Source organism: Pholis gunnellus, assembly GCF_910591455.1.
Source record: "Pholis gunnellus genome assembly, chromosome: 23".
Classification (NCBI taxonomy): Eukaryota; Metazoa; Chordata; class Actinopteri; order Perciformes; family Pholidae; genus Pholis; species Pholis gunnellus.
This window is the reverse complement of record NC_136550.1, coordinates 11,576,460-11,591,752: the sequence shown is the minus strand read 5'-3', so window position 1 is coordinate 11,591,752 and position 15,293 is coordinate 11,576,460. Positions and strand designations below refer to the sequence as shown.

General features: G+C 41.7%; 2 protein-coding genes across 3 annotated transcripts; one reads left to right on the top strand and one right to left on the bottom strand.

The window, feature by feature from the left end:
* Positions 1-5,297: 5,297 nt before the first annotated feature.
* pop7 (POP7 homolog, ribonuclease P/MRP subunit) lies at positions 5,298-7,413 on the top strand. 2 transcript variants are annotated; one of them, XM_079185272.1, is made up of 2 exons: positions 5,298-5,425; positions 6,360-7,413. In XM_079185272.1, exon 2 carries the CDS (start codon positions 6,394-6,396, stop codon positions 6,847-6,849), a length of 456 nt encoding a protein of 151 aa, XP_079041398.1. In that variant the 5' UTR covers positions 5,298-5,425; positions 6,360-6,393; the 3' UTR covers positions 6,850-7,413. The 2 variants fall into 2 exon arrangements, with proteins under 2 accessions (XP_079041398.1, XP_079041397.1); XM_079185271.1 differs by having other exon boundaries at positions 6,341-7,413.
* Positions 7,414-8,788: 1,375 nt separating this feature from the next.
* Positions 8,789-14,464, bottom strand: epoa (erythropoietin a; the record flags this gene model as incomplete). The annotated part of the gene is made up of 5 exons (XM_079184457.1): positions 8,789-8,941; positions 9,624-9,788; positions 9,984-10,070; positions 10,218-10,348; positions 14,443-14,464. 5 exons carry the CDS (start codon positions 14,462-14,464, stop codon positions 8,789-8,791), a joined length of 558 nt encoding a protein of 185 aa, XP_079040583.1.
* Positions 14,465-15,293: the final 829 nt, after the last annotated feature.

Here is a 15,293-nt window from a genome sequence, read left to right as displayed (position 1 = left end):
TAGTGCTACAGATAGATCTCTTTCCCATTCAGTGAGAGAGAGAGATTCAGAGTCACATCAGAGTTTTATCAGATGATGTGAGCTTGACTACTTCTTCTGCTAGTGTGAAGTGTGGATGGTTGAAGATATTTATGTTCGAAGTTAACCATGTGAACACTATCAAATAATGATGAATTTTTTTTTTTTTTTGTCCTGAAGGAATTCATGATTATTCCATAGTTGTGCTGTACAGTATCATAGTAATATTTGAAAGCACTCATGGTGTTTTATGGAGGAGCTGATAATGGGGGATGAGATATCTGGTTCTTTGAGTTGGTGTTCAATTGCCAGGGATAGCATTTGTTTGTTTCAAGGTTTTATTCCAGTAAAATATTATTATAGTTGAGTTTAGAGAGTTGAATCAGTAATGTTAAATAATAAAAGTGATGTTGTGGAGGGTGGGTGGACTGGAATCAAAGGTAGTATATTGTGTGAAGTATTTTCATCTTGGTGACTGCAATTTGTTCAATTATGAAGATTAATGGATGCTTTAATCTGTTTGTGTCATCTTCAGTTGTTTTTAAGAAGTGGGTTTAAACTTAAATGTACTAGCTCTGACAGCTTGGGGTAAATCTGTCTCATGGTGCGCATGTGGAGGTAAGGATGGGGGATAATAGGGCCTCCAGTTTCCAGCTCTCTTTTTGGAGAGTGGCAATAGTGTTGATGTGGACCAGTTAATGAAGTAGATTGAGATTTTAGAGACTCTTCTGAATAGTTTCATGGTTTCTGGTAGTGAGACTTGTGGGTTCTGTTCAGTGCTGAACGACTCTGAGTCCAAATTCATGTAGAATGACAAATTAAAGCATCACAAGCTTTTTCTGCATCTATTATAGTTTCCTCATAGTTGAGTTAAATGATCAATATCTTGAATAACCTGCATGTGTGATTGTATGTGTCTGCCTTTGATATAAACCTGTTGGATCAATATGTATTGGAGATGGAGTGACTGCTTCCATTCTAGTAGATGACGCCTTGCTGATCATTTGTATGTCTTAGTTGATTGAGGACAGAGGGCGATAGCTTGATGGGATCTTGATCGGGTTTCATTATTTCTGTAATGATCGCAGTGTTCCTATGCTGGATTTCACTGGATTCTATGAGTTCTTGTGTCATTCTGAAGAACAGAAGGGTGGTGGAGGACTGGAAGTACTCCAGGGCCATCCTGTTTAAAGGGCCATCACTGGAGGAGGAACCCTGTGTGGTTGGGAACCTCGCTCGGATATGGGCAGCTTCGGGACCCTGGCCTATTTAGATGTTAATATGACCTCTATTGTACACTAAAAGCACACAGCTCTGTTTAAGCATCAAACAATCTGAGCTGTCCATTTGGGTAAATCACATAAACATGAACAACACCTTTTCAACCTTAGCAGGTTTATTAGCCAAATGTATATCCAAGAGCACTCTTACCTTAAGGACCATAACCAGTTTTATTTGTTTTTTAGAATGAAATGAAGATTAAAGATAACAATGAATAATACAAAATGTGAGCCTTCTCTAGGACTTCAAAAGAAAGACAAAGTTCCAAATGCCCCATAAGCCTAAAAAGCAGAGGGCCTTTTTTTCCCTCCCTTTTATTTACAATTTTAGTTGGAGCATCTTTCGCCTCCAGATCCATATGAGGAGTGATTCTCAACTGGTGGTTCGCGACCCAAAAGTGGGTCGCGGACCCGTTTTCAGTGGGTGGGGGCATGGGGGGAAATGGGGGAAAAAAAATGTTAACAAATCCTGCGCTTTTATTTTGAAGGGGATTTTTTTTTATGCAATAGAGTGTCGTCTATTCTCACTCCTTAACAGTATTTGGCGTTAATGCCTTGTAATGCTTTTAGATACGTGCCATTTCACAGCATAGAAGAACACCCGTAACGTTTGTTTTTATGGGCTAATTGAGCGAAACGCATGTACGACACAGACTACATGAGATATGGATTTTCATTGAGGACAAAAACCTCTGTTTTGTGCAGCGAGGTTCTGGCACAAGAAAGCATAAAGCTGTCATTTGAAGCTCTGTCAAATGACACTATAAGTAAACAAATTGAAGACATGTCGGATGACATCAAACAGACCACAGCTCGAATTAAGGCAAGTGGTCATTTTGCATTACAAATGGACGAATCTACAGACATCACAAACAAAGCAGTTTTACTCGTTTACGTGAAACATGTGTCAAACGTACACACAGTTTGATTAGTCAAACAATAACACTGTAGTCTTACAATATATGGCAGTCTTGTTATCTAAGTCAGGCCTTCATTGGTGGACCATCAGACAGGATGTCTCTCTAACACATTGTTGCAGTATCTGCACTTACAACCTGTTTCTGATGCTGACTATGACAATGATCAGGCCTTTTTTACTTATCTTTACTATTCAGTATGTAAAGAGGCACATGGAGAATTACATTTTGCTCAATGAAAGAAAATCACATAAAGGTTATCGTCATCAAATTAACTCCTCGGTAATAATGAAAAACCATGCAAGCTCAAAATTTGGTCTTGGCTCAATGAAAAGGAAATAAATCAATAGCAACTTAACAAGTAGAATGAAACTTAAATAAATTAAGACTAAATACATTTAAATTAGGATAAAAGTAAATAACCCTTTTGAGATACTGGCTCTGTGGCTAAAGGTTACAAAAGGCACGCTGCAGAAAATGTCAGTTAGGCTTGAAAACCACAACGTGTTCTAAAAGTTTACTTTTGTTTCAGTGTCAGTCAGGTTCTCAAACCACAGAATGCTTCCTGCCCTTACTCATTTTTCTGAGTGAGGCAGGATTTCCTCTCCTTGGCCACCGACACGCCCTTATAAGGAAACAAAAACTACCCAGAGAAAAGTCCCCTTCCTTCTTTACCTGATGTATTTTACAGTTGATGGATGCAGTCAGTTTTCCCTTTGTGTTCTAGAAAGAGGTCGATTCAGATGTTTAGCTTTTTCTGGTTTAGGAGGACGGTGTTCTTGGCAACAGTTGGCTCAGTACCACTTTTACTGTGGTTGGGCAGTATAAGCAGAGCGATGGGGAGAGGGGAATCTTGCAGTCTAGTATTCGGGTGAGTTTATCAGAGTCAAAGGTGTGGTACAGGTGGACGGGGCAGATTGCGTTCATGAATGTAATCATCTGGTGGTGTCATTGAGAAAGATTCTGAACAGATTTTGCTAACAAAGAGTACTCTTACCTGAAGGACCTTAACCAGTTTTATTTGTTTTTTAGAATTAAATGAAGATTAAAGATAACAACAATGAATGATACAAAATGTTAGCCTTCTTTAGGACTTTTAAAGAAAAGACAAAATGCCTCAAAAGCCTAAAAAGCAGAGGGCCCTTTTTTTTCTACCCTTATTTTACTTGGAGCATCTTTCGCCTCCAGATCCATATGTGGTAGATGACTAAACATTGACTAATCAAACATACACACTGTTTGATTAGTCAAACGATAACACTGTAGTCTTACAATATATGACTTGTTATTTAAGTTAGCACCTCCTCCACAGGTTCCTGTCAGGCCTTCATTGGTGGACCATCAGTCAGGATGTCTCTCTAACACGTTGTTGCAGTATCTGCACTTACAACCTGTTTCTGATGCTGACTATGACAATGATCAGGCCAGAGTTAAGTTATTAAACTAATGTTAACTTTTTTACTTATCTTTACTATTCAGTATGTAAAGAGGCACATAGAGGATTACATTTTGCTAAATGAAAGAAAATCATCATTAAATTAACTCTCGGTAATGATGAAATTAAAGAATGAGAAATAAAACCATGTAAGATTTCAAATGAGTCTGAGCTCAATAAAAAGGAAATAAATCAATAGTAACTTAACAAGTAGAATGAAACTTAAATGAATCAAGACTGAGTCTAAAATAGGATAAAAGTAAGTAACCCTTTGAGATCCTGTGCTTTGTCAGTCAGGTTCTCAGACCACAGAATGCTTTATGGATGCGTCCTTCATGGCCTCACTTCCTGCTCCCGCTTGGCTGGAAGTAGAAGTGTTGGATAGCATCAGAGTTAACCTGCAGCACAGCGCAGTACCACAGTTTCACAATGTCGCACAATGTTTCCAGCTTTATTTTATAACTTTCAATTTGATTAATCAACTAATTAATAATCTCTTCAAGGACTTGAATAGAGAGACAGGTTTAGGTGGGCTGTGTCTCAGAGTTTAGCTTAATGAAATTACTGTTGTTGCAGTTTCATAGAGTAATATTAGTTAGTTATAGTTTCATAGAGTAATTTTAGTTATAGTGTCTCCTTATTGAGCATATTAAAAATATGTCTTTAAGCAATGAAATAGTGAAGCGCCATCTGGAGGCTTGTTTATGGAACTGCTTACTGTGGAGATGTAAGGAGATGGTAGCCTGATCACTTATTATAATTGAGAGAATTGAGGAATCTGTTATGTCTTTGTATATTTGATTTACCAGTGAGAGAGATTTCTAAACTAGAGAAGTAGTGAAAAATACGAAAATAATTTACTGTTGAATATTTAGTCCTCAACTTTAAATGCCTCCATATAATGTCTGGATTGATGGATTGCCATGTCCTGCTTACTGTTCCTCGTCGGTCTATTACTGAGATCTGTGTTAAAATCCCTCCCAATGAGAATCTGTGACATTATTTAAAGATGTAAAGATATGCTATGGTCAGATTAACACTGTTAATTGATGTATATAATGGATCTGCTGTCTATATTAGTAATATCAGTTTGTGATTTTCCTGTGAATCAAAACAAACAATTTTTCTGAAATAACATTCAGAACTTTATTGAATTCTGATGACTTACAGTTTGGCACGTGGGTTTCCTTAACTACTGCATGTCAGGATTTAATTTATTTAGATTATCAAATATTTACTTTTAGTTCTATTTTATTGCCCATTTTATTGCTTGAACCTATTTTGATTTAAAATATTTGACATGATTGTATAGGTTACATTTTATGTGCATGTAGCACAGAAGGGGCTACAATTGCATTGCATTCTGCGAAATTCTAATTCTAGCTTCTTTTTTTAGCATTATTATTTATTGTGGCAAGTTGTAGTAACCTATAATTCGATATCTGGCAGAATACATCCAGATAAATCCCTCTTTTAGAGATGACAGAAAGTTTTCTGGGATTTTTCAAATCTGAATCCTAAATTATTCTTAGAATGCTGTCAGACTTTTGACGAGAGACGTTACAATGTAGCGCCTGTAGGTGGCGACAGCCCCGTGTCACTTCCGTTTCAGGAGAATAATGACCGAGGAAGTGTACTTCCGGGGCACACAGGAAATGCACAGCTAGCAGTAGTGGCTAAAGCGAATGCTGCTGTTACAGGCATGCATGTAACGCAACCTGAGACTATCGCGACGATATAAAGCGTCCTTTCTGACCTGAAATCATCTTCTGAAGGTGCGTGTGCTCATCACGTGGACGCGCTACTCACACGTCACCGTGAAGCGAGCTAGCTTAGCGGACTCACAGCTCTTGGGCTCAGTCGCATTAGCTTACTCGTAATGTGTGAAAGCCCTTCCTCCGAAATTCAGTCACATCGCGTATTTACATTTGAGTTAAACGTTGGTTTTGCTGCGGGCAAATGTTTCACAACTGAGGGAAGACGAGACGACTGGGTGACCATTAATATACACGCGAAAATGCAACCTGCTGCTGGATAGGGACGCTTTGTAACCGGATGTAAACAATTGGGCTAATTGACAAGCTCATGTCTCCACAGCTGGGTTTAGTTACCGGTAACTGTTATAGACATATACCAGTTGTTACCATTGCTAAGGCAATAGTAATGGTCTCCTTCTCGTATTAAGAGGTGTGAAATAAATCACCATTCCCTTAAGCCCAGGGGGAAGTCACCAAATGTATTGTTTTGTCAAACCATCTGTGCAAAACCCCAATGAATTCAGCTGACACCTCATCTAAGAAGGCGGAATTAGGGAATGTTCGGTGTTTTTAAAAGGCTGCATTTGTGTGGATCGATTAATTGGCTTTCAGTTGCATTTTTTATCGTAATATCAGTTAAATTACTGCAGGATTTAGAGCTGAAATTATTAATTGATCGACCAAAAATGAATAACGTACCCTGTGTGATAACCGATACATTTTTCAAGCAATAATGCAAACTAAATAATTTAAAACTTCTCAGTTCTAAGCATCTGTTTCTTTTCTTTGTCTAATGGGTTATTAACTTGAGCTATTTCCTTACTTTTTATAGACCCTATTCAGCTGATGAACGCCAAATACGATATGTGTGTTTGCTGTAAGGTATCCTGATCACGTTTCATTAACTTCTATCTCCTAACTTTATTTCCTCAGCTTGCTCACTTGGCCCCAGCTGCTGCCTAAAGCACACAAACGCACTGAAAAACATGACGGAGCCACGCAACCCAGGAATGTCCTCTATGCCTCAGACGGCCCCAGTGCACGCTGACTCCACCTCTCCGGCTGTAGAGATGGACCCGGTGGAGTACACCCTGAGGAAGCGCCTCCCCCGGAGACTCCCGAAGAGACGGAACGACGTCTACGTCAACATGAAGACGGAACACCGCGCTCAGCTGGCACGCTGTCGGAAGCTGCTGGAAGGTGGGGGTCACAGGGAGATCTGTGTCCACGGCCTGGGCCTGGCCATCAACAGGGCTATCAACATTGCCCTTCAACTGCAGGCCGGCAGCCAGGGGGCGCTGCAGCTGGCAGCCAACACCTCCACGGTGGAGCTCGTGGACGACCTGGAGCCCGAGGATCCCGATGAGGCCGGGGAGCCAATGACGCGAACACGCAACAACTCGGCCATTCATATCAAGGTTTTCTACCCTGACCCTCAGTGAGCTGAACAGAGGTGTGTCAGGCAGAGGCTCTCCATGAGTTCTCAGGTGTAGTGTGTGTGGACCTATGAGGACTGCAGAATGGACAATTCGTTGGCTGAACGTAGTTGATTAAACTGCGTTGGAATACTCCAGTTGACTAAATATATTGAGCTTGTTTGTCTTCTGTTTTGTCAATTGCAAATTGTTGCTGTTGTACCTTTTTTTTTTTTACTTTGCATGTCTTGAAGCAGCAGAGGTGTTTGCCTGCTGAAACCTCGGTGTAATTTAAGTACTTGTAGACATGGCTGTGCCAGATGTGAATATAAGAGTATCTTTCATTTTAAGGCCCGACTAAGGGACTGTTGAAGAGTTTACAGTTTCATATGTATATGTTGTCAAATATACAAATACGAAGCTTTTATTTCATACAAGTGTTGTTGCAGTAAATGTCCACTAGATGTCAGCAGTCTAAATCTATTTAAATTTGGTTTTGGAACGTTGAGCTGCTGGTGTTCATGTTCAAAATATGTAATGGACAGTTTTTATGAAGACAGTGTATTTGATTTGTTTACGAAAAATAAATGTAATGAATGAAATGTGCTGGAATGTCTCTTTAACTCCACTGACCTGAACTAACCCGGGTAATGAATGAAATGACAGACTTCCCCTTGTCGTGTTTCCATCTATCCTTTCTTTATCCAAGAATAATATTTTGTATTTAAATAGCAAATTATACAGTGATGGGACAAAACAACAGGAAGGAAAACCTGTACAAACATCCTTAAAAACATCTTGCACTCACACAATACGGGAAAAAACAAGGAAGAACACTTAACCGGTATGAAGGAGTTGAGCATCAATTTTATAGAAAGCCTCGAGTTCCCATGACTAACTAATTGCCTGCCTGCTGTTTGATGACGAACGAAGGGAGGCAAGAAACGGCGTTAACGTCAGATACTGGAAAACAGTTTGCAATTACAGCCTCGCAGGATGTTAATTGTAAAAGGCAAACAGCCGTCTGGCTATCAGTGTGTGGAGACAACATCAAAAACACAGATAATGACATCTCGTGCAACCACCTCCTCACGACCTCTCGTTCAGTGTGAACTGACTTTTTAGTCCTTTTTATAGTTAGTTTGAAGGAAAATGCTATATGAAGCCTACAGCTAGTCGGGTACATAGTACATACAGTCAGGCGGCAGTGTGCTGTTGCAAATTATGCCAACAAATGGCTTCGTAAATGTGTTCAGTGTTACACAAGAGAACATGGCAACGAGAGCTTGACTAACATCTTAAAGATCAGACACTAAAAAATACTAAGACTGGAGCTTAAAAGTAGAAAACCTGTATAAATAGTAATCGCACAACTTGTGCAAATATATAAAAATATAGAGACCGTGACTGTGAGACATAGTTGAAAAGGCCTTTTTTTTGCCTTTTTGTAGTGGGAATGGATGCCCTGTCGCAACCTCACAGTACTCCAATTTCCAGGCGCAATCAATATTTTCTGTGTTTCACTCCACAATTCACTCCAAAGAGGTGAGTGTCGGGGTCAAACTCACTGGAAACGGACACACATGCACGCTACGTACAGATTTAAACTTGCAACACACACACACACACACACACACAGAAGAACATCCACACACAAAGTGCAAGAGAGTGCCAGTAGACCAGCGATTGGAGCGGTGCTTCCCACAGGCCTCATTTTGGTCAGTGTGTGTGCTTCACCGTGTCCATGTTTCACGTCTACATTCCAAGGTGCAATCATCTCCAGTCCATCCAAAAGCCCAGCTGGGACTGTCCTCTCCTTTCAGCGTCCTCCCCCTCACGCGAGGAGGGCTTCAATGTTTCTCTCTTTCTGCACGCTGCTTCCAGCAGCCAGCGTGCAGGTCAACAGTGTCGAGTCCCTCCTCTTGCCTTTCGGAAACACAAATGAGCTCCGCCTGGAGTTGGGAGATCAGCTGACGTCTTGCTGACAGGCCTGTGCATCCAACAGAAGGAGGCGCACTTTGCCTCGCAGGAAGTTGACGTGGACTTGAAGCAAATCTGTTGCCAAGGACACCCTCCACGTTCCCTCAAGCCCCACTGCACTCGCTGGTGGGGTGTATTCCTAAAAGACAAATACAAAGCAACATGTTGCGCTTGTCTCAATTTGGGAAATGTATTTTTCCCCAAAAAAATGGCATCTGATTGACACGTTTCATGGCATTTCCTTTGGCTTGTAAAGTTAAAACTCTGGACATCCACACAATCTCCCCAGCAGTCTTATCTCGGACCGTCCTAAACAAATATTCTCATGTTGATCATGTCTTTATAATCTTCCCAGGCTTTGTAAACTTTGTTTCTTTTTTATTCCATATTCGTCTTGGCTTTCATGTTTGAGAACCCTGTTAACTGTTCCCGATGACGAAACCTTTATTTCGGTGATCCTTGAGCCAGAACACAGGCTGTGCATTCAGCTTTAGTTTGTCTATCCACAAGGCCTCCGCTCGGTCCTGAATCAATCTAAAGACTGCGTTGCCACAACTTTAAGAACAAACTCTTGCAGCAGCTTCAGCGCCCACAGTCTTATATGAAAGGCTTAAGGTCACACTTCTAGAGAATGTCCCATGACGTCCCTCCCTTTCTCTATTACCGGAGAAAACACCATTTAATTACAAGAAAGAAGCAACAGACCTTATAAAAAAATCTTGCTGCTGCACTTCCTTTCTCGGATTCTCTTCACACCATTAAGGTGACAAAGGGCTTCCGGTAAACATTGACTTTGTACCTCTGAACCTGCTGTATCTCACCTGGATGTTGAGGCTGCGCAGCACAGCATTGATGCTGAGCAGGTTTGTGATGGAGTTCTCTATGTGGCTGTGCAGTGCTGTGTTGGTGACTGAGGTCCGTAGCGAGCTGAGGGCCTGTTGTAAGAGCCATAAGCCAGACTGCACCTCCTGGGCTTGCTCTAATGCCTTGCCAAAAGAAAAGAGGACAAGAGTTTCAGAGTTTCATTATGGAAGCCATACAGAACAAAGGAGGCAGGTGATTTTGGTTATGTAGAGTTCCTGGTCACCCAAAGGCAGCAAATGTCTCTGGACTTACACTTCACAGCTGATCTAAATCTGTTGTCGGCTGCTTGAACACAGCTGTTTGCTTCAGTTACTTACATTTTTCTTCTCCCAGACATCAAAGTCGACTCTGGTTTGGGGAACAGTGACAGTCTCTGACAGGCTACATCCTTCTTGACATGACGTCTAAGAAAAACAAGAAAGGCGTGATGTTAGTGTTTAGGCTTCGTCTATCCAGTGCTGCATGGACTGTTCAGTATGGCTGATATCCTGGACCACACTATCTCTGAAGAACTAGACCCTGAGGTCCGAGTGCATACGTTTTCCTCTCACCATAGCGACTTCTGCGTCTTGTGCTTCTTTAATGAAATGGTTCAGGACCCTGAGGTCACAGATCGGCCTCAGCGGGGACGGCAGGCCTGGCCGGGTCCACTCCAACGCCATCAACAGCAAGGCAAGCAGTCCTGCCACATACAACAGACACACAGATACAGTCACGCAAATGCTGCTGCACGTCAACACAGAAGGAAAACTAGAAATACCGCCTCACGGTTGTTCGCCTCTGCCCACCAGTCGAAGTTGTATCGAGATGAATGCGGAAATCTAAGAACAGTCAAACACTACTCAAACCTTTTCACGCAACTGCAGCTTCCTAAATCCTGGACGGGTGTGTACCCAGACACACAGCGTAAGGTTCACACGGTACAGCCAAGAAGCAGAACAGAGGCAGTCTCAGGATGTGTTTTCACTTTCATTAATACTAATACTTTCAAATTGATGCAGTTATACACAGACCGGCTCCTGTATATCTAGACCATGTGCGATGATTCCTAATGAAATGCCCTCTCAGTTATAGCTACTGGTGGGAATTAAAACCCTGTGACAGAATCCATGATTTAAGGACACATTACTCTCCTTCACAAACTAACCATTCGAAGAAATGTGATTCATTTGAATTCCACCAACTTGTAAATTCCCGGCATCTCTTTGAGTGCAGCTTAAAGAAAAACAGAGCGTAACCATCAACCAAAGCCTTTCCTTTTGCATTCCTTTCCACAGGTTAAAATATTTGACTGGGCACGTTAGAAAGCAGTCCACTTCTCATTTGGTCTCTTTTTTTTTTTCAGATCGTGAACGTACGAACGCCACAAGACTTTAGGAACAACTGTGTCTTTTGTAATACGTCTCCACTCGACCCACCGCCCTCATCTAGTGACGTCAGCCAAGGTCTTTCATCGTTATAGGCTTCACGTGAAAACACATCTGGCCACTTTTTTCATGCGTCTCACGTACGGTCCGACCTTCAGGGGTAATGACATATGATTCCTATCTTTGAATCTGATGTCTACAAATACTTCATTCCCGCCGTTAACTTCCTATAGCCTATTCGGATCCAGAGCTTTTCAGATAAGTATGTATGCGAACAAATAATGTTGCAGATTATTGATCTTCTTAACAAAATCCCATATTTCTGTTTGCTGTGAGGTCAGAGGTCAATTACTAAACAATCCCCTTTGAGTTGCTTGGGATACTGTGCCTTTGCTTGCATGCGTTGCTGTTATCTGGATGAATAAGCGGCTCAGGGATCAGTCTTTGATGAACATCATATTACAATATGAGTCTATTCTGGACATACGTAGGTGTCTCAAACAAACAATCACAGACTTTTAGAGCCGCATCATGTGAAATCAGCATGACTGAGCAGGAGCTCTTTCATTTAGTTTCACACGCCTAAGACACCATGTGATATCCTGGATTCTGAACAGAAACCTGCCGATATCATGACAGTGCAGAAATGACTGTGTCCTTGTTTCACACTTATTTAGAGCAGGGTGGTTCTGCAATTGGGCCGCTAGTCCGCTTTATTCAGAGATGTAGACAATATTTCTGGAGAGTGCAGCACACTGAACTCCAAGGATGCAATGAGAGTGGCTCTGCTGTTGTGGGTCATGTGGGCATCCGGCCTCGTTCCTCTGTGCCACATGCTGAATGCGCTCTTTCACAGAAGCCTGGACGTGTGACGCAGACGGATGATAGGAAATAAAGCAGATCTTCCGGGCAGACAGGTCAAATACAGGCTACATTAAGTCCCCAGACTCCCAGAAAACGAGAACAAATTAATCTGAACAGCGAAAAAAAAAAAAAGGTTAAGCTAATACTGGAGGTTTGCTACCACTGAGTTCAATCGTGTAATCATCTTAACCTCCATGCCCCCTTTACTCTCACGTCATGGAGCAGACCGTCGATGACACATAGGACCAAACTGTACCAGCCCTCTGTTTCACAGAATCCTCGTTCCCCTGGGAAAGCATTTATAATCCCTGCAGACTCACCATCTAGTAAATAGGAGCATGCACACACCAATGCATGCACACAGATGGGGTCGTCAGGGGTGTGACTTTCACTAGAACTTGTGGACATGCATTTTCAATGTGTCATTCAAAGGCTCTTTGAAAAGTATTATATACGGATAATGAATACAAGCAGAGTGGGAATGAATACTGAATTACAAAGCGTTTGACACAGGGAATAAGTCCTACTACTGGGCCTGTTTTTTCACACAGTTGGCTGGTAGGTGGCTGCTCCTCTTTAATGAGACGCTGGTAAATTTACTAGTAGACTTTTGTAAATGTGTCCACTTCAAACTGAAGCACAGACTTGAAATCCATGTGAAGATGGTCTTTTTCAGGCCTCATATGAGACTCTAAGTTTATACAATCTACATCTTTCTATGTTATTGGTCGGGAGCAAAACTCCAGATCAACAATCTGGTCCCAGGGTTTAAATTATCTTTACCTTATAATAAATCATACAGCAGTTTCAGAGGCAAAGTGATGTCTGCACATGGCCTCCTTTCCATACACTCTTGACATTTGTCATTTTCCAAAAAAACGCGGCCACTATAAATAACTTCATATAAGTGTGTGTGACTCAGCTTGAGGATTGTCGCTGACCTTTTTACCTTAGCCATTGCCTACGTGAGAATGCATCAATCTAAACCGTGCACACACACACACACTCTCTCTCTCTCCCGCTCTACATTCTGGTAGAATTTACAGTCCAGGACGATGGCCAAACTGAAGGTTAACACCTTTATCTGCCAACATCAGCTGCCAAAACCATGTTGCTATTTTCAATCGGAAGCCGTAGTCCCCATGTGACAGTGCCTTGGATAATGGCAAGCTTCACTCCGCGTGTGTGACATGATGCTTTGGAAAGATGGCCAGATGCTCACGTGAGCTGATGCTTTTGACACTTGAGTCTTCTGGATGATGATACAACTTATATTAATATTGTCACTTCTTTCATTGTTTCTGCACGCATTGTAAAGGGTCAATATTGCGTATCTTTGTAAATGTATTCCTATATTCTGTTTTTAGGTTTACTTTGTAACATTGGGACGACATGAAAACTCTGGCTAACTCTGGCGCATTTACAGCAATGTTTTTATAAATGGGCACTGTCCCTTATCAAATAAACCAATAAATAAAAAGACATGTGCCATTCACGAAGTTGTGTCAAGCAGGTGCACAGAGAGAGCTCAGCAATTTAGACCAACAAAAAGGTCTTCCCCATCACACAGTGCAGAGTTATAAATAAGTAGCTATATCAGATGACACAGGTTTGACATAATTTCCTGTCCGGCTTCGCTGTAATCCCTTATAGCCTTGATAACCCTTTTCTCTTTTCTGCTGACATAAGTATGTGACCACTGCGCCAAAAACTGCAGATTCAGCTTTCACATTCAGTACCCTCAACTTCCCAGTCTGCTGTGTCATGCTAGAGAATAATGACAGAGGATGTATTTTGCCCAGTGGACAAGACAGAAAAAGAAACTCCCTCAGGAGACCATTGTATCTGCAGTGGCTTACAGCAACAGGAAATAATACATCTCTAGTAGGAATCAAACCCGCAACTCCAGCTGATTTAGTGCCTTGCTCAACTCTGTGAGGTCCAAGACCAACATGATGCTTTGCTTTTGTCTTTTTAAAACTGAATACTGTCTTTTCCCCACTTTGTTCACGTCGTCACCTGTCATTTGGATTAATTTGGAGTACAGGATTTTTTGGCTATTGAAAGGATTATAGTTTAGCGGTGCAACCTAATGTACAGAGGCTTTCTAGAAATTAGACACTATTCCCATGAACTGCGGTCAATGAATACAAACATGAAGCATGCAGGAAAAGACTGTGGCACAAATCAGAGGACAGCTTTTCGGAAAATGGGCATTCAAAAAAAAAGACCTCCAGAGAGGCTTTAAACCATATCAAAAATACTTTAAACCATCTTAAATACGGAATGAATGCCTATTTTCCGAAAAGCTGCCCTCTGATTTCTGCCTCACTCTTTTACAGCTTCATGTTTGTATTCATTGACCGCAGTTCATGGGAATATATTGTCTAGTGCCACTTCCAAGAAAGCTGCACGCCAACGTCCACATATGAAATATCATTAACGTGATAAACGTGCTCAAAAATACTGCGCAAACAGACTGACGCAGCACACAAGTATTTCAACCAAAGTAACGCACGAGACCCAATGCTTCAGGCGCTCTTACCTCTATTCGTTTTCTGCAACATTCGCAAACAGGTGCAGCATTTTCAAGAAACATCGTGTGTTTAAACAAATGCACAAACTGTACGGCTCAACTTAAAGGCACTGCATCCAATAAGTCCAACGTGCAACCAAGCGCGCGGGTCCCAGCGCTCGCCCGACTGGCGTGTTGGTCCGTGTCAACAGCATGTGTGCTGCTGCTGAGAGCAGTCACGTACCAGACTTTGCATCACTGCGGTGTTTGGCAAAACATTTTATTTACCTCCTCAAGGGATAAAGAGATAACGTGATAGTCCGCAAGTACGAGGACGCGCCTTTTTACGCACCACGGTGAGCGATAAAACATCAACCCGTGCATGCAGTCCCCCCATTGCGTAAAGCGTGAAAATAGACTAACTAGTAAAGCCGGTGTACAGAGGAGAAAAAAATCATGTCCATAACTCACTGGGAAACTCCATAGCGGTGTCCGCATAGCCCCTCACAGGGTCCTCGTGGTTTGGCCCATAGGTCCGTCTATTGCCGCTTAATTGGAAACGAAGCTCTTTTGTGGATCTCCTGCACTTATCCGGTAGGTGTTTCTAAAAACTGATCCCGTTTGATTTTTTTTATTGATGACTTTGAAAATAAAGTCGCATTGTTTCTATGACAATCTAATCTACCTCCTCCTCCCTTAAGGCCAAACTGTTTTCTTTCATTGTCATCCAAATAATAGACTGTCCCTGTTTATAAAACGTTTGGCCCAAATAAGTAAATAATGTCTTAGAAAAAAGACGCCGTGCGGAGACTTCCCATCCATTGTTCGGATGGTTTTTTAGAAACCTTCATTTCAGTGATATCTTTTCAAAACACTGATTG